Source organism: Manacus candei, unplaced genomic scaffold (genome assembly GCF_025592945.1).
Source record: "Manacus candei isolate 608988 ecotype Guabito, Panama unplaced genomic scaffold, ASM2559294v1 h1tg000028l, whole genome shotgun sequence".
In the NCBI taxonomy this organism is placed as follows: Eukaryota; Metazoa; Chordata; class Aves; order Passeriformes; family Pipridae; genus Manacus; species Manacus candei.
The window spans coordinates 9338503-9362870 of record NW_026138076.1 but is presented as its reverse complement, the minus strand read 5'-3'; the positions used below and the strand labels follow the sequence as shown (position 1 = coordinate 9362870).

The following is a 24368-nucleotide window of genomic DNA, read 5'->3' as shown; positions in this document are numbered from 1 at the left end:
CTTAACAGCCAAGGAGCGGTGCTAAAGTGCACAAAACACAACTATTATTTCAGTAGCCTTGAACAATAAGCATTTTATTTTTATTTATAATTTATATCCTACCACCTGATCCTTTCATTTTCTTCAAACACAGAACAAAAGGACTATCTCTACCCTAAAGGGTATACAGTCAAGCATCAGAAACAAGGAAGAAGAGATAATGCACATAGAGTAGAGAGAAACAATGAGATCATATTGTTCTGAGGACATGCCGAAGCCTTTGTCTGTCAGCATCTCCATTAATTTCTTTTAACATCAACATTCCATGATTGAAGAAAGTAGTGTTCCAGTTTAAAGGCTCAAGAAATTTAGCTGAAAAGTCTCCTCTTTCAACAGAGAGAGTAAAAGAAAAGTCAGAACCAATCACACACTCAAAATAGGGAAGCTTAAGCCTTACTTTGGACTAGAACCAAACTTGGAAATGTGCTTCAGCAAAGACAACAGTGAATTGCAAGCTGCACAGCCAGAACTAGAGCTTACGCATATGCAAGAACAGCTAAATGAGTGTTTCTTCTAGGAGTAATGACAGACTTCATGTTCCAAGTGAATATGACTGTATGCCACACACTGTAACTTAGAAACATCTGACAGTCTAATCAGTCATGTTTCCTTACAAAATAGACAGCAAAAAATTGTTTCCTTTATGCCAATGACATCGGTAACACAGGAGTTATTTCCCACAACTTTTGTCATTACAAGATTATTAGCTGATCTTTCCTCTGTAATTCTAGAACTGGAACTGTTTCTTTTATAATAGCTTTAAAAGATTATTCTTTTAATTACTACCATTAAGTTCACTTCTTAAAAAAGTTTCCCAAGAAGCATAATTATAAAACCATCACGAATATCTCACCCAAAACATGATCTTTGTTTAGAGTTCGCTCTGAAACACTCTGCCCTCAGACACTGGAATTACCAAGCTATGCTTGCAAATACAGGAAACAAGATTTTTATTAGCTGCCAGGTTTTCAAACAAAAAAGGAAGTTGTTTGTAACAAGGCAAATAGCCACTGCCACCTACTGTAGTTCAAGTGGTTTATGCTCTGGCCAGTATCATGTTATTTTGTAGAAATCCTAACAATCTTCACAGGCACTCTGCCCACAAGAAGAGCTGAAAGCCCATCACATATTTATAGCCCTGAAGATCCTTGAAAAGAACAAGAATCACTTAATTTTTACAGTTCTGTGTAAACAATTACAAAATTTTCTGTACTTTCTGCAATTATCTCCATACAGTAAAAATGCTATCTCTCTAACAGTCTGAATTTACTGTCTTTTTAGCATTTATTTGCCTATACTCTTTTCTGTCCTAAGGTATGTTTATATAACACAAAGAAGTGTCAAAGGCAACAAAGACAACTTTTGTCCTGTACAGGCCACACTCCCTCCTAGCTCTCTGGATAGCTGACGTGCCTTGCTGTCTTTGAGAAGTTCCATGCGCATTTGAAGTGCTCACAGTAATATCCAGTATAAAAGGCATTAAAGTGCATGTCCTCTTTGAGAGACATACCAAGGGAGTACTTTCAACAAACCTACAAGATTGCTCTAATGAAAATTGCACCTGATAGTTTAAGCTTGAACACATTCTTTTCTGCAATTTCCAACTGCTGCATTTGTTTCACAAATAGTTTATTTATTGAAGCAAATCCAGGCTCACAGTTTCCACTTCTCCACCTTCCTTTCTAACCAGACATATATTGCATATTCTCCCACCTCTTTCCAGTCAACTGCTTTTCCTTTAACAGCCTTTGTTTCATAACTTATACTTCAAGAAAGGACAGAACTTCAGGATATACATATTTCATGCAACTCCACTGCTTCATGACATGCACATATACATTGATGTGGTAACGAAACAGCTCTTTCAGGGCAGTTTCTTGAACATCATGCGATTATGAAACCTCATTACAAGGCAGTGATCTTAATTTCCCATCTGATGAAGAAGAACCAATGTCAAGTTTTGAGACTGACTTAACTCTACTTGCTTTGCCTAATTTGGATTTAAAAAAACCCAAAAGGACCAAGGACAAGGCTAAGAATCAGTGATGCCTCTACTACTTCTTACTCTCTTCCCAACAGCAGGAACAGAAAAAGAACATAGACTATGAAGTATGCACAAATAACTTCATACAGCTAAATGATCATCTTTGTCAGACCACTGTTTGACCCAAAAGATATAGTCCTCCTTAGCTGAAGAGCTTTCCAGAAGAGATCCCTCTGTACCTGTTAATGCATTCTACAGCAATGCAACAGCATAGATTGGCAGCACAGCAACTTCAAGACTGAAGACAACCAGAATAACTTCATACATCTTTAACCACTATAAATCACTTTCTCAAAACAGGAAGTTGAAAACGACTGAGGAAGCTGACAACTTACAGTTACCACCCATACTACAAATGTTAACACACCAGAAACCTACACTCCATTCTCCACAGGAGAGTAAAGACTCTACAGTCCAGTGACATAAGGTCAAGTAAAAGAAAACAGTATATAAAAAGAAGGAGCAATCCTCAGGAGCTTTGATCTATTTTGAAACAGCATTAAGAAGCCCAGACACTATGATTCTGCTGCACACAGTAATACTTCCTTCCCTTGGCTGTCACTAGTGAACTACGCCACAGCAGCACCAACCTGAAGCTGAAAGCAGCCAGGGGCTCTACTGATTAATTCCAGAAAGATGCAGCACAGAAAAGGACAGAGCTTCTGCACAAAGACTACTGTCACTATAAGCACATACGGTAATGTCAGCCAAATAGGGCAAGCTGTAGCATGTTGTACTAGGGCAGCTGAGCTGGAAAGGGCTTTGAAGAAAGAGGACATGACACTGTGGTAGAAATGGAATATCTGTGTAGGGATTACCTCACTTGAGGAACACCTCCCCATGCATTAAAATACAAGAGGCTAGTTGCCACAGGCATAAAACTAGAAGCCAATAATCTAATTGGGAAGAAAGGAAGAGTCTTGGTAGCAAAATTCTTCTACTGCTCAGTAAAAGAGTGAAGGAGAAACATGCAAATGAACATGAAGTCACAGATTTGAATTAGAAAGATGGCAAGTGGAAAGAACTTGAGTTAGAGCTCATTTATTTTAGCTACATTAGCTTTAAGCAAATGACAGCTACAACAGTTGTAATGAAATGAGAGCAGACAAAACATGATTCAGGCAAAAGCAGGATGAAAAACCTGAAGACACAAGGAAGAGAAAAAGTTGAAATCTAGGGACAGAACAGTAATAACTTCCTTTAAAATACAAAAATGAAATTACACAATGAAACATAAATAACTGAACATAAATAAATCAGGAGACAATAATACTGGGCAGTCTTGGAAACAGATCATTTTGAACACAACAGTGTCAATCTAAAGTCTTTTAGATCAAGCTAAAACTTTCAGGAAACCCTACCTGAAGCAATTTAAATAAGTAAAATTTAAAATGGATTTTGAATGAACAGGTAAAAATCTGAAGAGAATCTCTGGTCAAAAATAAAAAAAAACAATCCAAAAATTAAGTGACATTACTGCACATATCTGGCCCACAGATTTTCCTTCTCTCCCACCCCAGGAAGTTCCTATGCAACAGTTATAACTGGTTGAGATACACATTACTTAGCCTGTAATTACTAGTTTTCAGATGTACTTCAAAGAATGCTTCTAGTTCCCAGAGATGCACCAGTTACAATAAACTTCAGGTCTATTCATATCAAGTCCAGGATATGAATACTACAAAAATGCTTCGACAATCTCATCAAATCTTCGTATTAAAGCAGCACATCTCAGCTACTTGATGGGATTTTTAAGTAGAATTAAGAATATTTGAGAGATTGCAAAGTGCAATTTGGAACACACCTACCTTTCTGTGCCCAAAAATTAAAGATAGTTAGCAGTGCCCTGGCTAGTTATAGGAAATTACAGGCACGATTCATTTCCTCATCCAAAGGAACATGTTGTTGTCTGAAAGACATGACACAGAATGGGAAATGGGGCCTTCAAAAACACCATCATGCAGCTTCCCTAGAATTGTCACACAAACTGTCCAACTGTCCACTGAGAAGCTTTTCATAAGGAATTTGTTAAAACGTGCTCTAATGTGGCATTGTTGATATTTACATGGAATAGAGAAAAGCTGAGAAGTTCTGTGTCCTATTAAATGTGTTTCAAGATAAAATTCTGTTTAATGACTAGGCTTGAGAATTCTAACAACACCTACAAGTAGTAGAAATAAGAATCATATCTAAACAAGATATGATTATGAAGTAAATTTCAGGAATATCATTAAGACAGTAAAAGAAACTTGTATCAAAGCTTTTATTATATCTAAATATCAAGAATGTTTAAAAGTTATAAATATCACACAAGAAGTTAGAAATGGAAAAACGTTCTTCCTCAGGATTCTTCCTCCAGTCCTCAAGTATCGGTTACACGATAAACACGGATATCTCAAAGACATTACTGAATATTATTTGATGTTACCAGTTGTTTCACTTGATTAAACTGGCAACTTCTGTAATCCTTGGTTCTTCTACATGCTTCTTTTCATATTACCTTCCTAGTTTGTGAAGACATTATCTGAAATGAAAAGCATCAGTTTCTCTTTTACCTAGACCATGGCACAGATATTGATTAGAACCTGTCCAACTTCCAAGAGCCCTAAACCACATTAATACAATGAAATTTAGCAGTTGAACAGGAAATGCTGCAACGTAATTTCAGCAATGGCATTTCATTCAGGTGGAGCTCTATCCTAAAATATTCATGCTATACTTTACTAGCTCACTATGGTAAACTAGGATTCCAAAACAATGGTAGTCCCCAAGGGACATCAAGCAATACTAGATGGAAGACAATCATTACAGATGACAATCATATATCCCTAAACAGCCACTTAGCCAACTAAAGACAATGGATGGCTAGAACAGAAACATAAACTATTATAAAGAGGTGCAAATTAGAAATAGCTGCAGAATGAGAGTGAGTATAATAGTAAAAGTATGTGCCTTTCATTTTAACTAGTCAGGATACACAACCAATCTGACTGAGGTCTTAAAAAACACTGAAACCATTACTTTGAATTACTAGGTTAATATAAACAGTTCACCAATAATTTAATTTTAAACACAAAATAGCTGCCTTTTGTTTGTAAACAAGCTCAGTCAACCGGCAGCTATTTCAGCCCTACCAAGGAGACTCTGGACATGAAACCAACACGAAAACTGTTAAGTGCCAGGCTAGGTTTTACAGCACTGTCATTGAAAGAGGACACAACTGCCCTGAAGTTTGCTGAGCAATTACACATACAAAATAGATACATAGCAAGCTCTATACTCTTTTATGTACATGCTGCATGTAAATTTTGAAGAAAAGCACTGCATGTTTTGCTCACATTTAAAAGAACTCATCTCAGAAAATCTAGGTGACCACAAAGCAACCTACAGTGGATTCACAGCTCATTAACTAATCTACAGTAATTGCCTACGTGCATATTTATCCTGCAATAAACTTGAGACAGCTCTCTTTTTAGAAGCAGCATAGGAAGCCACCCTGCATGCTGTTACCCAGGTGTCTCAAACATGCTACACATCCACACCCAACCTTACCCAGCAAGTCAGGCAAGGAAGGAGCTACATACCACTTCTCTGAAGTCCCCTCTCCTGGCCTTTTTTCTTTTTAATTAATTAATAAGAAAAGACCCCTTCAGATCGAAATTTGAAAAAAATTAAGTTTGATCCAATCTGGTTCAAGAACAGCTAAACAGGAACACCCATAAAATAGATTATGAAAGTCACGGATAACTTAAGGAAATAATTAGCAGTCCTAAAGCAAAGCCTCCATGGGACTGGGTACAGCTCAGTACTGCATGCAGGTGCAGATGTGCCCATTTGCAACCTTTGGAACCCTATCAAGAAGAAAGTTTCAGCACATCAAAGAGGATTCAGAAGCATATGGACAAGAAACTCAACCTAAATTCACTGAAATATTGTTAATAATTTACCACATAATTTGAAGATTGTCTCATGTGCTAAAATGTTTAAAACTATCTGGATTTAACTAACCACAGTGAGGAAGAACAAACGAGCAAAAAAATAAACAGTCCCAAATTTCACCAATACTGCAATGCTGTTTTAATAGCTAATGCTGCTACTAAAGCAGCAGTATCAAAGTTCCTTTGCTTGTTAGCTAGTTCTATCTTTTCCTCTACTTTTTCACTTTAAATTTCTGTCCTGTGTATATTTATCTAAATGTATTTAAAGAACTAAAAGCTAAAAATGAGCTGATAAACTCCAAAATGTAGATTTAAAAAACCATGTCACATTCCAGTATCAATTTCAGTCACAGTATCAAGTGCTCCAGCTTAAATTCACAGCCACTAATCTCATGTGAGCATTAACGTAAAGCAATGTAATTTTTGTGGTGAAGAAAACAATTTCTTCTGCCATTACAGGGCTGCAGACCATTTTGTAATGGAGTATGAAAATGTCTGTATTACACAAAACAGAGAAAAGAACAGAGAAAGCCAGCACCCTTTATCATCTATTATCACCCACAGCAAGGTCCTTCTGAAATCAGAAGTAAAGACAAATCTAAGCTTCTCTATGCAGATATGCAAAATAGGCAAGATTAATCAATTTTTTACGCACAAACGATGATTTAAATTTAGTTTGTTTCCACAAAAGATTTCCTCAGCTGCTAAGTGATCTTTGACCTTTACAGTGTATAATCCTATATTTTAAACAGGATTTTGGGTTAAGCAGTAGTGACTCAAATCCATTTGAACCTGAAGGAGTTCATACTAGGTTTAAATTTCATCAAGTACATTCACCCTTTCAGTTGATTCAATTACTTTTTGAGAGAACTTGCATAACCAAGACCTTAAGAGCAGGATCTTTATGAAACAGTTTAAGTGAAATCCACTTACTCACGTCATCCCTCCTATCTTCACAGGCTTGTTTCTTTTTGATTGCTCCACTAGCCCTCTGAAAACTTCATTTAGAGCAATTACCTCCATTCATCAAATGCACAAAACCAAAATCATCCTACCTTCATAAGAAACAAAAATGGTTTTGAAGTACTTAGTGTCTCAATAGTTGAATTAAAAAGGTGTTCAGAAATTCCAGGAGCTTGACTTCCATTTTTATTGAGCAGTTTAGAACAAAAAAACCATCAGTCAGTCTAGCCAAACCACATTTATCATTAACTGCATATTAAACTAGAGTAGGAAAAGACAATTTTTTTTAATTACACATTCATATTTTGTGATGTGTGCAACAATAAGTAAATTTTAACAACTACTCTTTTCTAGGTGTGTTTGTGTCTCAGTCAGTGTCCCACATCTGAGACTGAATTAGTTGCTAAAACATATTTTAGCATTATACTTGCCAAAACACTAGTAAAGAAATGAAGACATGCAAAAGACTGCATTTAAGTTTTATTATCTTTTGAGGACTAGAACCTGCACAGAAACATGATGGTGCCACAAGAACTGGCAGCATGAGTAACATGCCAAACACCTGACACCAGCAAGAGCAGTGCCCAGCAAAACAGTGCTCAGCACTGCGGCTGCCCCACCAGTGTCCAGAACCGTGTCAACAAAAACACAGCACTTATGGCACCACTGTCACCACACACTCTGTTATGACATTAACTCTCACTGAAGAGATGCAAGATACTGCCCATGATTTAGGATTAACATATAAAGCTATAACGTCTATTGTCACTAGAGTTCATGACACTGACAAACTCGGCCATCCCATTCTAAACTTACTGTGCAAATTTACTATATTCTATTTCCATCAAGGGCTATAAGCCAGCAGATTACAAGGCATACACTGAGAAATAAGAGTAGCTGCCTTGCACAGACTTGTCATTTGGGAGATGATGCCTTGTGTTAATTTAGCGTTGGATGAGAATAAACTTATGCTCTCATACTTCTCCAGTGGATCAGACTGGAAGTCAGGCAAATGACTTCTCCAAGGAAGTGCACACACTATCTCCTCCCTAAGCAACTAAAACATTGCTCATGCATGGAATCGTTCCAGCATTTTTAAAGGCGTTTCTAAATCTGAAAGACATCTTTGTTTGTTTTTTAAATTTGTCTGCACGTTTGCTTCCAAAGACCTTTTAGATCAACCTACAACCAGTTCTGCCCCAAGTTAGATTGCTTGTGTTACACTTTTCCTCCCTGTACATGCTTCCCTTGCATTTCTCTGTTGACACTGTGCTCCTCCCCACTATTTCTCCTGCAGCTCTAAAGCTGCTCAACAACTGTCATAGGAAACTTCAAAACGACAGCTGGACAACAGCGTGATGTTTCGAGAGAGCAAACCCTGATTCTCAGTGAAAGCTCATCCAAGTGTAATAATGACAAGGAGAACAGCCACCTGCAGGTGTTTCTGCTGAAGCAGCAGGATAAGCAGTCCATTTAAAAAGACGAATCATCTAAGGGAAGCCGTGGTCCTACATCATTAGCAACAAACGAGAACACCTAAGGGCAACACGTTTATGAGATGAAAAAGCGTATTACGCTTGCTGCCTTCACAACTAAAAGAAATCAAGGCATAAAACACGCCTGATACACATCTGAAGCGTAACAGTACCTGTGGGCAAATTCTGAACTACCCAAGAAATTTCCCACAAGTTTCCCAACGCCTCCACATCTCCTGAACTCGCGGAAACACTGAGGGCTGATCCTGCGGCAGCACTGGAGCCGCTCTGGTCTCCGAGGGACTCGCTGTAACGCTGCCGCCGCGGGCCTGCGGGGAGATGCGATGTGCTGTGCAGGGCACGACACCCTTCCCCGGCAGGCTTCGGTACGTCTCTGAGAGCTAATTAATCCCTTCACCCAGCTCAAAAGGCGAGGCTGCCTCCGCACACAAAGCCCCGAGACCCCCTCCGACACCAGGGACGCGCCTGGAAACGGCCCCTTCCTCCCAGGCGCGGCGGGGGAAAGGGACGCGGAGCCCTGACCGCCCTCTCACCAGCCCGCCCCCGCCCCATCCCCACCCGGCCCGCTCCTCACCAGCCGGTCTCGTCCTCATCGCAGCCGGCCAGCCGCTCCAGCTCCTCTGGCCTGAGCACCGCCGCCTCGTCCAGGAGGCCATTGCCGCCGCCGCCCTCGCCGCCGCCGGGCTCCTCGGGGGGCGAGCGCCGGGCGGCGGCCCGGGGACTGAGGCAGCGGCCGTCGGGCGACGGGGAGGCGCCGGGGGGCGGCGGGGAGGGCCCGGCGCTCGGCAGGCGCTTGGGGCTGGCGGGAGCGGCGGGTAGGGCGCCGTGGCGGCTGCGGAGCTGCTCGTTCTGCTTCTCCAGCTTCTTCACCAGCTCCTGCAGCTTCCGCACCTCCGCGTCCGCGTTCACGCCCGAGCCGACGTCCTCCATGGCGCCCGCCAGCAGAGCGGCGGCTGCGCGGGCAGAGGCGGCCGCGCCGCCCCGTCTACGCGGCCAGGCGGCCGCGGCGGGGCAGGGCCGGGCCGGGGCGGGGCCGGGGCGGGGAGCAGGACGCACATCCGGCCGCCGCCGCCATGGGCGCCGCCCCGTACGGCCCCCGGAACCGCCGCCGCTCGCACCGCCCCCCGCGCCGCCCTTCCCTGGGTGGGGCGAGACGGGAGGAGGCGAGATGTGGCGGTGGCGGTTTGGGGCCCATCAGGGCAGGGTCTGCCGCACCCCCGCCGGGCGCTGTCTGAGAGGCTCCTTCGGCAGTCTCGCTGCTGAGGGAACAGCCTGGCCTGGCCGGGCCTCCCGTCCGTGTCGTGGGGGCCGCAGATCCCAGACAGGGAGTTGTACGGGAAGCCCCGGGTTACCTTCCCAAAATGTTCAAAACCTCTAAATGATACGAGGCGTGCCCTTGTCCAAGGCCCTGGTGGTGGTGTTGGGCCCGCCCTGTGTGACAAACATGTGAACTGAATATCGCTTGAGCCTTTCATGTTACATAAATAAATGCATATTCATTTAAAAATTGACATGACCTTGCTATCTATAGCAAGACTCTTACACTTTTGGGTTTAAGGAATTAGTGGAGCCAGGGGGTTTGTCACAGAATTACAGAATGGGTAAGGTTGGAAGTGACAGGGGGTTATCAGGTCCAACTTCCCTGCTGAAGCAGGGTCATCCTGGAGCACATTGCACAGGATTGTGTCCAGACAGTTCCTGAATAGGAGACTTCACAACCTCTCTGGGCAAGCTGTTCCAGTGCACAGTCCCTCACAGAGTAAAGAATTCTTCCTTGTATTAACATGGAACATCCTGTGCATCAGTTTCTGCCCTTCACCTCGTCTAATTGCCTGGGACATTTTGCGTCTTGGAACATTCTGTTTCCAAACTTCATCTGCAGGCATTGTGGGGATGCTCTGCGTCCCACTTCCCCATGCCACTGAGAGACAGTGCCCTTTGTGACATCCCTTCACAAGTTTTTTCCTCTTCCTAAGCTCTACCTACTCAACAGCTTCATTTTGGAGCCTGCACTTGCTGGCAAGAGGAAGCAACCAGCACGTGGGCCAGAGGAGGGCTGAGCTCTGCAGGGACTGGCACTACAGTGAGTAGCATTTACCAGGCTCAGGGAGGGAAGAAAGGAAACAAGACTGAGGTGCTTAGGCCTGTGAGGTGTGCTGAGAAGGTGCAAAGCTTAGGGGCAGTAAATTCCGAATGATTTGGGTTGTGTTAGGTATGGTGCACGCACTGCTGGGGTGTTAGAGCTGCTGCCATACAGCATCCTTATGGATGGGGACAAGACTGGGGTCGATTCCTTGCCTTATGCAGTACTCTCCCCTTACACATTCAAAGATTATAGTCTCTGTATGTACAGCATTACTCAAGAGTTTATGCTGAGGTAGTTATGTAGTTATCCACTGTTACTGTTAGGTCCTCACCAAAATCCAAGCCTTTGATCCATAAATACAATTTCTGTCATTGTTTCCCCAAAACCAATATCACCTTAAGTATTTAAGTATTAAAATACTGCTAAGCTGGTATCTTTTAATAAAGCAATTTAAATTACTCTTATGGTAATCTGTCTTCATTATCTGCTAGCAAAAAAGAAACTTTTTTTATCAGCAGCAGACTTTGCCACAGATTTTGTATAATTCTCATAGTTATAAAACTAAAAAACAGTTTTGGCCCATGAGCTGAGACCTTTGGTACTCTGCTCACTGACACCACATTAATAACCATCAATAGCAACTCTTGAAGACTGGTCTGTAAACCAGTTTGTAAATCCAGCTCATTCTTTCTTAGGCCTGTACAATTTGGTACAAAGTCAAGTGTCTTAAAGAAATCCAGATATATTCTGTGAGCACAGTTACTTTATTAACAGAACTTACAGTCCTTCGAAAGGCAAACAAAACTTTATAAAGGTTTTTGACAGTAAGGATCTTCTCTGACACTGACATTTCAGTGACACTGCTGACAATTCAGTGGTTGGTGGGTCTTAACCTATGCAGGAAAGTTTATTTTAAATTAGAACATTTATAGCAGGACCATGCAATAAAGCATTCTTATTCGTCTTTAAGAATATTCTTCCTCAGACCAAATGTCAGTGGCACAATAAACCTTCAGTCACTTGCATTAATCTTGCTTTTATTGTAGCAATACAAGTTTAATCCTTTCTATCCTGCAGCTACTGGGATCAGGATGGGACTGGTGGCTGGAGCTGGAGTGTGACAGAGTGTGAAGTGGGGCTGTGACAAAGGGCTCTGCCAGGAGACATAGGCAGTGTGGAGAAGGACCAGGACCAGAAACAGACACAGGCTTCTGGGAGCTGCTGCCCAACTGCAGCTGTGGTGATTATGTCATGTTTAAGGGTCTCCTCTGGGATGTCATGGGGCAGCTCCGAGAGCTCTTCAGTGGTCAGTGCACTGCCTGCATCCTCCCTCCTCTTTTTCTTCCTTCTCCCTTCCTCTTTCCTCAACCCATTTTATGGTCTGTCTGTCCCCCAGATTCCCTTCTCCAACTTTCTGCCCCCTGCTGGCACCATTACTTTGCTCCCAGCAGCTTTTTTCTCCCTACAAGATACACTCCCCATAGGTGTGTGGACGAGGTGGGAGGGAATGTGAGAAAAAGGTTTCAGAACGGCCAAATCATCTGCTATTTTTACAAAGAGAAAAGGCAGTTGGGATGAACAAAGGGAGTAACTGCTTAATAGTCACCACAGTCTATGGTTGAATAACAAAGACCATGATCCTGCTTTCTCATTGAGTGTCCTCATGTTCCGGGAACTGAGGAGCAGCAAGTCTTGGACCAGAAGCATCCTATTAAATAACAAGTCAATAACAGGCTCCCCTGAGCTTCTCAGTCATCAGATTCCAAGCCTGCACTGGCCAGATGTGAGAGACCACACCCGAGCAGAGGCCCCATGGTGATTATACACAAATAACATTGATTGATTGTAATGTCACAAAAATGAAACCTTTCTGTTGTGTCACAAGAGCAAGAGAAGTTCCTCTGCATGTGAAATTAGATCTTTGGCAGATTTTTTTTCTGAACATCTGCAATTTGCACCCATGCTGTCTTTTCCACACACACACAGAGGGAAGGCAAAAGCAGCCTTTCTGCAGCAGTATTTTCCACATCTCAGGACCTGCGTGGGTGCTTCTCTTCTCTGACTTGAGGCAGGCTCTTAACGCATGCGATGAGAGGAAATGAGGAGCACTCCCTCCAAAGGAAAAGAAGCCTAAGCAAGGCTCCCATATCACTCAAGTAATTCAGCACACATCCCCCTGACAAGTGGTTCCTAGAAAAAGGCCAACAGGAGCCTTGTTTTGATGGCCTTTGAGCTTCCTAGCATGGACATCCCTGTGGTTAGTTTCTCACAGCTGTGATTTGCTGAATTGTTGTCTTTACATCTGGTAACACTGTCCGATTTTGAAACTTTTATTTCACTTTTCACCTGAGAGAACAATCCCTTAGGGGGAATAGTACATGAAGATGGGCAGATGCATGGTGGGAAGTTAACATTTGTAGCAAATATTTAACTTCACGCCTGGAAAACTAGACTGGGTTTTAGGCAGCTTTGTTTATTCTCCTGCAGAAGGGTTGTTGCCTGCCAGACTTCTCAAAGAAGGTGTTCAGCAGGCCCACACATGTTTGTGTTAGGCAGTGTTTATCTAAACCTTTGACAGAATAGAAAATATCATTTGTCATTTTACTGTATAGTATGTGCAAACATTGAACACAGAGTGGAAGAAATATTCCCCTGTCATAATATGTCCCTGTCAGAATTAGTGTCAAAACTGTTTGTCTGGTTCTACTAAAAGAATCAACATTGTAACTTCAGTTATTTTTAAAAGATATCTCTGAGTACATCTGGCCTCAGCAGTCATGAAACAATACATTTATGCCTTTAGAGTTGACTTAGGTTATTTGGAAACTCAAAAATACAGTCAGGGGCTCTGCACACATCGTCAGTACCTTTCCTCTAGAAACTAAACAGCAGTGAGCTTTATAAAAGCATCTGTGTGTAAATATGCTTAAAAGTATTTATAAACAATTTTTAAAGTATTTACTGCTGAAAATATCATTGGTGAGAGACCCACAATCAGTAGATCAGTCTTCTTACCAAGTTACAAGCCTGCCTGAAAGGCAGGCAAAATTCCAAGTAAGTTCTGCCATTGAAAGCACATCTATCTTTGGTATCATCAAGTATAAAATGTAGCTCTTTGGCATGAATTTATATGCCTGTTCTTTTTCTGCACAGAAAAAAAAAGATGTTAACATCTTGACCACAACCTTCTTAAAACATGTGTTTTATGCTCTGGAGCCAGAGCAATTCTAGGATACTGCACAGATTCCTAATGAGGCTGGTATTCATGCCATATCATGTGGCTAGAAAATGTGTGAACAAGTATGTACTTCAACCTTTATAATTTTAATAATTAATTTACTGATTACTCTTTTCAAATGTTATTGTTGTAATAAATATTTTGTATCACAGAATAATAGACTAGCTGAGGTTGGAAGGGACCTCTGGAGGTCATCTGGTTCAAGCCCCCTGCTCAAGCAAAGCCACCTAGTCGACTGTGTCCAGGCACCTTTTGAGTATCTCCAAAGATGGAGACTCCACAACCTTGCTGGACATCCTGTGCCAGTACTCAGTCACCCTCACAGTTAAACCAAAATTGTTTCCTGATGTTCAGATGGAGCCTCCTGCATTTCAGTTTGTGCCCACTGCCTCTGGTCCTGTCACTGGGCTCTGCTGGAAATAACCTGTCTCCGTCCTCTTTGCACCCTCCCTTCAGGCATTTATATGAACTAGTAAGATCCACCCTCCATACCTTCCCTTCTCCAGGCTAAATAGTCCCAACTCTTAGCCTTTCCTCACAGGAGAAAGGCTCCAGTTCCTTGATCTTTGTGGCTCTTTGTTGGACTCTGCTATGTCCAGGTGTCCCTTGTAAGGAGCCCAGAACTGCACCCAGGACTCCAGATGTGGCCTCACACCTGGCCTTCTGAGTAGGAGGGAATAATCACCACTCTCAGCCTGCTGGCAATACTTTATCTAACACAGACCAGGATACCACTTGCCTTCTTCACGGCAAGGACTTGTTGCTGGCTCAGCTTCAACATGGTGTCCACCCCAGCACCCTCAGTCCCTTTTCTGCCAAGTTGCTTTCCAGCTGGGTGGCCCCCAGCATAGACTGGTGCAGGGGGTTGTTCCTTCCCAGCTGCAGGACTTTGCATTTCTCCTAGTTGAAGTTCTTGAGGTTCTCCAGCCAGTCAAGGCCCCTCTGGATGACCCTCTGGTCTATCAGCCACTCCTCCCAGTTTGGTGTCATCGGCAGACTTGCTGAGGGTACACTCTGCCCCATGATCCAGGTCATTAATGAAGACATTGAACAGGAGCACAGCACTAGTCACTGACCTCCAGCTAGACTTCATGCTACTGACCACCACCTTCTGGGCCTGGACAACCCATATAATGTTTGAGTATTCACACTAAGCTCATCATCATGGTATCTGAGTACTTTCCACAGGCCTAGTATCCTTTGCTTCTTCCATTTTTTGCATATCTGCGTGTATAGTTCATTAAAAAAGGCAAGGTCAGTTTTGTCATGGAGTTAGCTACCAGTATTTCACATTTATCCATCACTTGGAAATAGCTTTGTTGCTCTTTAGAAAAAACTGCTGAGCTCAACATACTTAAAATGCTGTGGTGAAACTGAAGTGTCTCAGAACATTGGGAAAGGATTTTCTGTTGTCAAGAAGATACATGATTAATGTTCATTTGCAGAGTGCAGTGATTTCATTCACTTGGGTAACATTGAGTGAAACCTTATATGTCTCCACCCGTATGAAGCAATCTTCTCTTCTGTCATTCAAAAAAAAGTTTCTAAATTTGCTGAGAGCTCTCTCAACATGCCTTTATTAACAAGCCAATGCTGGAAGGAAAAAGACTTCATTGCATTCAAGAAGTTCTTAAGACAGTTTTCTCTCTGCACCTTTTTTAGCAGGAAAAAGCACCAAATCTTCTTCAGAATGAAATTAAATGAAAAGTCAGCAAGTTTCAAATGTGTTGGAAGTTTGAAGTGCTGTATTTACATGCATACTGGAAAAGCTAGTATGTTTTAACTATTTTTTTGCTTAGATTTGTATGAAAATTTGTTACTGAAGAGGAGAGAGGGTATACACATAGCATAGACCAAACTTTGCAATTAAATTAGGTTTATGCTGAATTATTAATGGCTTGTATTTAACAAGGCTCTGCTTCTGTCTGAAGATAATATGCTAATACTAACAAAAGTAATTAAGATTTGCAGTCAAGAAAGGAAGATGTGTGACCAGTTTTAAAGGTGGTTGGAGTAATAGAAATACTGTATGCAAACAAAAGAATTACCAAAGAAACCTGTGAGATTACCTTGGTACTTGAGTCTGGAGAGAAAACGAGAATATATCATTTGCAAAGTGGCGTATCACTGTATTATTAAAAACCTACATCGTAGGGGTTTTTTTTTCCCTTGATATTCTCTGTTTGGAGAAAGCATTTGGCTGTTTTGAACAGTACTGAAGGTATCCATCGCCATCTAGTGGCATCACGATATGTCTGAGTCGGAATCGAGCACGTAAGAGCCTTCCCAAGGTGCTGTACCAGGACTTAAGTCCTTCCAAAGGACTTGAGGTCGATAGACCTCGGTCACCGCTTTGGTAGCTCAGGGCTCATCCCTGAGGAGGTGTCTCAGAGAGGGTACAAATGTGTGCAGAGAGTTTCTAGTGGGACAGCTTTTGCTGTACCTGTGAGTGGGAAGATAGCAGAGGTATGTTCGTGCTCTGACCTCTGCACTGACATTTTCCTGCTGAGATTTTGGGAGCACTTGAAGCGGAACCCCTGCTCATTCCACGGTGGAAGAAGTTTCTTGTATTTGGAGAATACCATAAAGTAAATCTTAGGGTGTAACCAATCCCAGCACTTATTGATCTGCTTTCTTCAAGACCAGTATTATTTTTTGTCTCCGTGTCATGATTTTTTTTCTTCTGAATTCTTGTATGGTAAATTTTTTTATATCAAACGAGGGCTGATTTTACCCAAAAGTGGTAAAATAATAAATAATGCATAGGACTGAGTAAAACATTCTCTCTGTGGTCTCCTGCTCAAAGAAACCAACAAACCCCAAGGAAGAGCTGAGTTAGCCACTGTGGCCTCTGTCAGCAAGGATGAGCAAAAGGAAAGGCCCTGCAGGGAAACCAAAAGAAAATTAAAATTTATTTTTTTCCTGGAGCATGTTTCTCAGTGCCTAATTAAGGTGCATACCTTTTTGCTGAAGTCCACAAGAAGAACCATCATTAGATTTCCCACTGCTAGATTATTATAGGGTTTGTCAATCAGAGGCAAATTGGGAAAATATTGTTTAGAAACCTCAATGGATTATAAGACCAAGCTATGCAGGAAGAGTGGGCAGGAGACTCCCTGGAAGGGGTTGCAGACAAATAGCCCTCTTATGGTGGCTGTCAGCAAAGTCAAAGGAAAATACCCTGATCTTGAAATGACAGGTCACTAACCACAAGTCAGTAGGCTTGATACTGAGATTCACCCCTCTAATTGTAGGTGGATCTTGATGAACTATTTGGTGTAAAAAAATTCAGTACAAATTTATTCCATTATTTCCCTATTAAATTATTTGCTTACCTCCTAATATTATCACAACATTCACCAAGCTGACTGGGATCTTTGCTTTTCAATAATGACTAAAACAGCAAAGAAATTCAAGCAAATAGTAAGAGGTACCTTGGCCATATAAACAACAAAAAAGGAGTGGGTGCCTTATAAATCACAGATGTGGTCGTAATTAAAGGTAATCTTGGTCCCACCCCAAACTATTTGGCTAATTATTTGGCTCAGCATGAGTAATGATAATATTGCAGCACACACAGGTAAAACCGAAGATGTTCACGAGAATGGGCGTGGAAAGAAAAATTGTTGTGTGCAAGATGAAACTAAAGGGCAAAGAGCTCAGCTCTCAAGGAGGCCCAGTAAAAGAAATAATAAATCCAGTGGTAAGAGTTTTAATGCATTTACAAACCAGACAGCAATACCATATGATTAAAAGAATAAAAAATTAAGTAGCAGTATTTAAGGAAAAAAGTGATGCACGGAAATGTATTTGGATGATTTCAACTGTCTACAAGAACTCAACATTTTGTGAAAGAAATAGAGATATGAAAGATAAAAATTGGAGACATACTTACCAAAGCTGGATTGTGCCAAATTAACGTGGTATTTTCCTTTGCTAAAATATGCCATATTTTTAGAGAATGGAATTGCAATAAAGGAAATCCATATAGATTTCAGTAAAGTGACTGACATGATATTATATGGAAATCAGTGTGATGATGCAGGAAAATCAGAGGGAAAAAAACAGCTGGAGAGCAACAGCAATGGCTGTACTTACAGGAGACTGCTCAGGCAATAGGGGATGATTTGTGTAACTGTGGATTAGAGACTGACACCATTTATAATTTCTGTTAATTATTATGTCCAAATAAAATAAATAATTAATCAAATACACTGGTGATAGAAAGAAGATATCTGGCATGCACAGTAGTACTGAACTGCCATAAAAAAAAGGTCTCAATTAGCAGAAGTCTAAGGCAATAAAGACAAGGGGCTTAAGAGACTAGGAAGAATTTCTTCAGTAACTCCAGGTTCATCAGCTGCCGAATAAAGATGAAAAGAAAAGCCTACCTGGAGATATTTATGCAACTGTCTAAGCTGAGACCTTATGGAGAGTACTCAGAATAAGTCTGTCACAGCGAAGAAAGATAACACATCCTCAGAGAAGTTCAGGAAAGAGAACCTTAAAATGACCAAAGAAATAGCAATAGTTTCAGTATAGGCCAGAAAGTGTCTTGTTGAGCTCAACCAGATGAAACCAGATGTGGTTTCACAGAGCAAAAAGGGTCAACACTGGGGAGGAAGAACTATGCAAGTCAAAGAACATTGCCCCAGGAATATATTTTCTAGCTTCCTCCTCATTCAAGTTGCAATTCTACACACTCTGAACATTTCCAATGCAAGCAATACATTACAAGCAATACATTGGTGCTATGCTATAACCAAAAACTGATCTCATACTCCCTATTTACTCCTATTATCAATGGGAATTAAAAGCTTGCAGCATCAGGATCCCTCAGGTCCCTTTGTAATTCAGGTAAGTTGCAAACTTACAAGATTCAGTGTTGGGTTTCGTTAATGCATGTAATAACTATGAGTGTGCCAGTACATATACCACATTGCAAGTGTCCACTGACATATATTTCTCTGTATTTTTTATATACATATATATATGTATGTATGTATTTGACTTCAATCAAAATGCTAAGATGAGGTATTAGAATACGGTAAGTAACAGCAATGGAACTATTTTACTATGTTGCCAGGTTTATAATACTTTTAAACAACTGTATTTCTCTACCAAAATTAAAATGAAGAAATAATATCTGAACATGTAGCTACCATCATGGAGAATTTCTTTATTGAGGGCTTGACAATAACAAGCACAGCACAACAGGTTACCTTCTGTACAAATCCTTCTCTGTAAATATCCCTGATCCTTTGCAGTACTGTATTTTGGACACATGCAATTTAACTGATTTTGTCATTATCATATTGAAACAATCTTTGGAGTGTACCAGTGAGCTGTGACCTCCTAAATGCCTTTGTTGCTTAGTGGAAAGGCTGAGTCATTCATTGTGAGGGATTCGTGGAGGATGCAAAATCAAAATATCTGGGATATATTCCACGCAGGTGTGGCTGCAGTCAGTGGTGCTCTAGAGCTAAATATGAACCATGATTACGCTTTCCAGGAGAAAGGAGCTGTCTTGGTCTGAGGCATCTGGCCCCCATCACAACCAAACCTGCACGTTAGGGCATGGTAGGATGCTGGAGTCTGGTTCACTGAGACACATTTTACATTTCCTCTATTAACAGGTCTGAACCTGTTCCACTGCTGCAAAATTCTTTAAGTGCAGAAAGCCCGACATGAAAGCTAAGCTATATTCAGACCTCAAAAGATGTACCAAAATGACAAAAGTCAACCCTTGGTGGAAAGTTCAGACAGAAAGAAAATTCAAAGGCCTCTTATTTTTAACCACGAATGTAGCAGTTTGTCTCAATTTCCCAGCTCAAACAATGTGTCAGGCTGGCAAGAGTGAAATATTTTCTATGGGCTCAGTTCCTAGTATTGTTCGCAAGCCAAATGTGAGGCTAGATAGTAATGCGTCAGCCCACTCGTGGTCATGGCACAGGCATCTCTTACTAGTGACATGCTTGTGTATTAGAACAAAGAAACACGTGAAGGCAAAGGACTTACAGACTTCTTCCTTTCTCATAAACACTTTGGCAAGAAAATTTTGAGAAAAACGTTAAGGTTTCTCCAAAGAATATCATTATTATTATTTTTAAAAAATACTTTCAGTGCTCTTAACAGTTGATTTTTTTTTTAATAATTAAGCATCTAAGCAGTGCCAGCTAAATAGTTCTCTGAAAATACTGGATTTATGACCGAATCAAATGTAGCACAGAGGGGTACAGACAGGGCAAGCCTGTATGACACCTGCATACAAGTATTCCTTAAGGTTCTGTCTCAGAAGGCTTCCTGGGTCTGTTGTGTTGTATCTGTCTAGTGGTTCTCAATAGATCCTTCTTCCAAGTGTCTGTCTTGAAACTTATCTGATCTGCTTCATCTGTAACATCACTTGAAAATGAGGAAGTTCCACACATCTTTCAGCTGCTGCCTGGTGAACCATGTCCTTTTGTTTGATTACAATCTAGCTCTTACCAGCTTCACTGGAGAACCTCTAGGTCTTGAATCAGAAGAGACAGTGAACAAAAGATTCACTCTTTCCATTCCATTCAAGATTTCACAGACCTATATTGCATCCCCTTTACACCATCTCTCTTATAAGCTGGAGATGATCTATTCCAGTCATTTGGAGTGATAGAAGCCACAGAAAGTCCCATTAACATATCAAATGTTTCCTTGGAATAAGCTCCAAAAAAATACACAGAAAAAGAAAGTATAGGGGTGCCTTTGGAATATCTAAAGGCAAAGACTGAAGAATTGATCATTTCATAAAGTTCATCCTTTCTGAATGAGGAAGCAGATGAGTGGAGAAGGAAGCAGATGAAACACTGTGATTGTGTAATGAAATGGTACAGCAGGACGCACTCTCCTAATGCTCCCAGTTAAAATTTCCCCAAAACATGCTCAAAGTGTCTGCCAGCAATCCATAGCTCACTTTGCAAGCCGGTCTGCCAGAGAGCCCATGGCTTCCCTGACACTTGGTTTCTCTTCTCCTAACCAAGTTATGTTCAAATACAGTTCTTGTGGTTTTCAGTTATATTGCTGGACTCGCCACCCACCTTCAAGACAACAATATTGACTACAAGAAAGAATATTTTATGGTATGGTATGGTATGGTATGGTATGGTATGGTATGGTATGGTATGGTATGGTATGGTATTACTGTCCACTGTTTAGAGTTACTTTCAGTGGTACAATGGAATTATCACTCACAGAATCTCTTAAAATTGGTACAAAGTTCTGGAGAAAGGAAAAACAGCACATTTGCTGATAGGGAAACCAGACAATGAAGAATTACTGTAATTTTTTTCTCATTCACAGGGTTCCCTCTTAAAAGTGAGAAAAACTCTTGTCTGTTATCTCTGCCCATGACAAGTGAGGGAAGAGAAATAAACAAAGGAAATGCCCAGTGACTGAATTCACATAAGCCTCTAGGAAATGAAGAAGGACTGAAGAGGGTTTGACAGGCATGAAAAGAAAAAAGAGGAAGACCCTCTCTGTAACTGGCAGAGATGCTTCCCTCTGACTAAAAAGATTGCAGAGAGTGGCTTTTTGAACTCAAGAGCTCACCCAAAAGAACAACACTGGCTCAAAAGAGAGAATGGGTGTGAACCATGAGATGATAAAGCATCAGTAGGTGAATAATTGCTGGAAAATATGGTCTATTAAAGTTGTCATTCAATTTGTGTATTTGTCTTTCTCTCTTTGGTACTTTACACAAGCCTCAGTCTTTCCCAAAGTGGAAACTTCCTCTTGGAGAGGGGTAGTTTGGCACAAGAACTCTTCACTGCTATCCTTTCCTTTGCAGTAGAGCAAAATCAACTACTCTGGGAGCTGAGTGCCTTTAATCCAAATGAGAGACATCACTAGGGCATTTCAGTTCACTGAGTCCCCAGGGACTTACCAAAGAAAAGGCTTAATCAATAAATGCTCTGATTCCTGTAGTCCAGAGATGGATGCTATGATGCCCTGATCAAAAGGGGCCCTTAACTTCTAAGAAGGAGAGAAGTAACCCTAAGCTCTTCTGCAAATAGAACCAAAGTCCTAAAATATCTCCTCTTTTTTTGCATTCCCCAAGCTTGCATAATAGTTCTGCATGTGAAATTTTAGAGAAATGAAATAATTTATGGTTCCAGCTTGCTGCTCTTTCTGCAAAGTGGATTTTTTTAAAAATCCTGAACCCAAAACATGTCCCTGAATGGAAAGTTCAGTCCTCTCATGGCTGTAAATCAGATGTATAAAGGAAGCATAATATTTGAACAGTACTTTTGCTTTTTAAATACATTAGCTCAAGACGTACTAGTAGCCCTGGTGATGAATACTTTTAGATATTTATGAAGTATAGAAGGAAAATAAGACACTCCTTGCAAAATGAAAACTTCCCCAAGTAACTCTGCAAACTCTGACACAGTGCAGGGGTTGTCAGGTCTCTCAAATTGAAATCACAAATAAGAAACCAAAACTGTGCAGTAGAAATCCAAAAGCACGGTGCTGCCCCACTCACCAGGCCATGAGAAGCCACACAGAACAATGGGCACTGCTTTCTTCACAGTTTTTTGAAAAGATTTCCCAAAGTTTTTCCAAAAACTCTTGAGACTATTTGAGCCTTTCCTCAATGCATGTGCTCAGCATACCTTTAAGAATTTCCTGAAGGCTGCTAAGTACATCCTCATCTTTTACCACCTGACCTTTGTAGAGTTCTTTTCATTGCTCTCACAGCTGCTGTCCAGTCCAGAGCAGTTATAAACCAAGGCAAGCACAGCTAGTCAGAGCCCAACTTTCAGGCAGTGACCAACCCTCTTCAGTCCCTCAGAGGCATACCCCTGTCCTCAGAAGCAGCGCCATCCTGTAGTTGCTTTGGTCTCACTGTCCTGCTGATGTCTTTGTCTGCCATTGTGGTAGAAGACAGTGGGAGGGGAAAAAGAACATTGTTAGAACTGAGAACGCAAGCTCCTTAAAGCTTGGAAACAAATTTGGAATCCACACATCCACCACAAATGCTCTGTTAGTTGACCAATCAACACCTAAGTGTTTATCCCCAGATCAGTATTTGTAAGAACGATACCTTCAGCATGGCAATAGCACATGCTTTGGACCACTGAGATGTGCTCTGCTTTCCCTTTGCTGCTACTGCAGCTCTGGAGTGAAGTCTCAGGAGTAATGTAGCTGCTGCTGGTTGTCACATTGTAGTATAACACATAATGACATCTAGCTCTCTGCTAGACAACAGTTCTTCCTAGAGCTCAGAAATGCCAACTTATGGGGTAAAGCTATTTAAGGTCCCTCCTTAAGCAACTGTTCAGTTTTATTGCCCTTTCCCTGTGCCACAGGAGCAGCAGACAGGGTGAGGAAAGCTGTATCTGCCATTGCTTGAAAAATGAAACAATTGTTGCGTGTTTTGGGGTCTGCATGGACTCCTGTGTGTGTGCTACCACAAGTGTGTGGATATAGAGGGGAGGGAGGGTGGTGAGACAGGGCTGGTGCTACTGGTCATCATGAAGTGGCTGCAGGGAGACTGCCCGTGTGTTTACACCAGAGAGGCCCCACACACTAGGGATTCAGCCCTGTGACTCCCAGGGCTCACAAGTAGTGTGACAGGCATAGGAGATGTGGTCACACTGCCAAAAGCTAAGTTGGAGGAAATCTCCCAAGTGAAAACAAAGACTCTGTAAGTAATTTCCTCCAAGCTGAACAGAAAGACATCTGTGTTGATCCAGCTATTACACACTAGTCACAACAAAACAATTTGCTTGCAAGCAGTATAGACTCTGCTTGCTTTCCTCTAGACTGACAGTTAGAAATGTGAGAGATGTATTTCCAATGAACTTTACGTTATTCTCAATGAGGTTTTGCAGAGTGACAATTTCTATAGGTCAGGCTGGGCGAAAAGAAGGAGGTAAAAAAGACAGCCTGAGCAACATCTCACTACAGACCCTGAAGTCTGAAGTTCAACCTAGGCACCTGATGGGTCCAAAAAGCCACTTCAGTTATTCTGGCTGTAGATGAGTGTCTGAGGTTTGGGGTGGCTGAATGCTACTCTTACGTATGGATAATTATGAAGGAAGGCATTGTCACTCCAGGGGGCACCAGGGCAAGAGCAGATCTGTGAAGGGCATTAAAGAAGAGCAGCCTTGGGGTGAACAGCCCACTCGGGATGGGGGAGCGCTGTGCCCACCGCCTCCCTACAGCCCAGCCCGCAGCCCCGCGAGCGCTCACACTCACTGCGGTTTGGAACGAGAAATGTCTGACCGAAGCACCGCTTATGCACAGTTTAAAGCCAGCTGGTGCCAAGCACCTAGATTTTGGGGGAGAGTTTGCAACTGAGCTGTGTAATTTGCCTTTTTCTTGTACTTCACCGACACGATTCCGGGCAGCTTCCGCCGGCTGCGCTGGATGTGAGACACCTTCTCACTTGCGCTTCTGGCCGTGCTGCACCTGCCCCGCCCGCGGAGGGCGCCCTGGACGGCGGTGCCGCCCGGCGGGGAGCGGGGCCCGCGCAGGAGCCGCCCCCGCCGCTTCCTCCGCCGCTGCCCCGCGGGAGCCGCGCTCGGCG

General features: G+C 42.0%; 1 protein-coding gene and 1 long non-coding RNA gene across 4 annotated transcripts in view; one reads left to right on the top strand and one right to left on the bottom strand.

Annotated features, from left to right (window-relative positions):
* The window catches only part of SLAIN2 (SLAIN motif family member 2), a 36628-nt gene extending 27117 nt beyond the window's left edge, over positions 1–9511 (bottom strand). For 2 of the 3 annotated variants that reach the window (XM_051790007.1, XM_051790009.1), the window contains exon 1: positions 9055–9511. In XM_051790007.1, the coding sequence (XP_051645967.1) occupies positions 9055–9410 (356 nt within the window). In that variant the 5' untranslated portion in view covers positions 9411–9511. The remainder of the gene's footprint in view (positions 1–9054) is intronic. The other variant, XM_051790008.1, reaches the window with a different exon arrangement.
* Positions 9512–10479: 968 nt separating this feature from the next.
* On the top strand, positions 10480–14031 carry LOC127472240 (uncharacterized). Its single transcript, XR_007904933.1, has 3 exons — positions 10480–10563; positions 11644–11806; positions 13957–14031. It is a non-coding gene; the product is annotated as an uncharacterized LOC127472240 (long non-coding RNA).
* The last annotated feature ends 10337 nt before the right edge of the window (positions 14032–24368 follow it).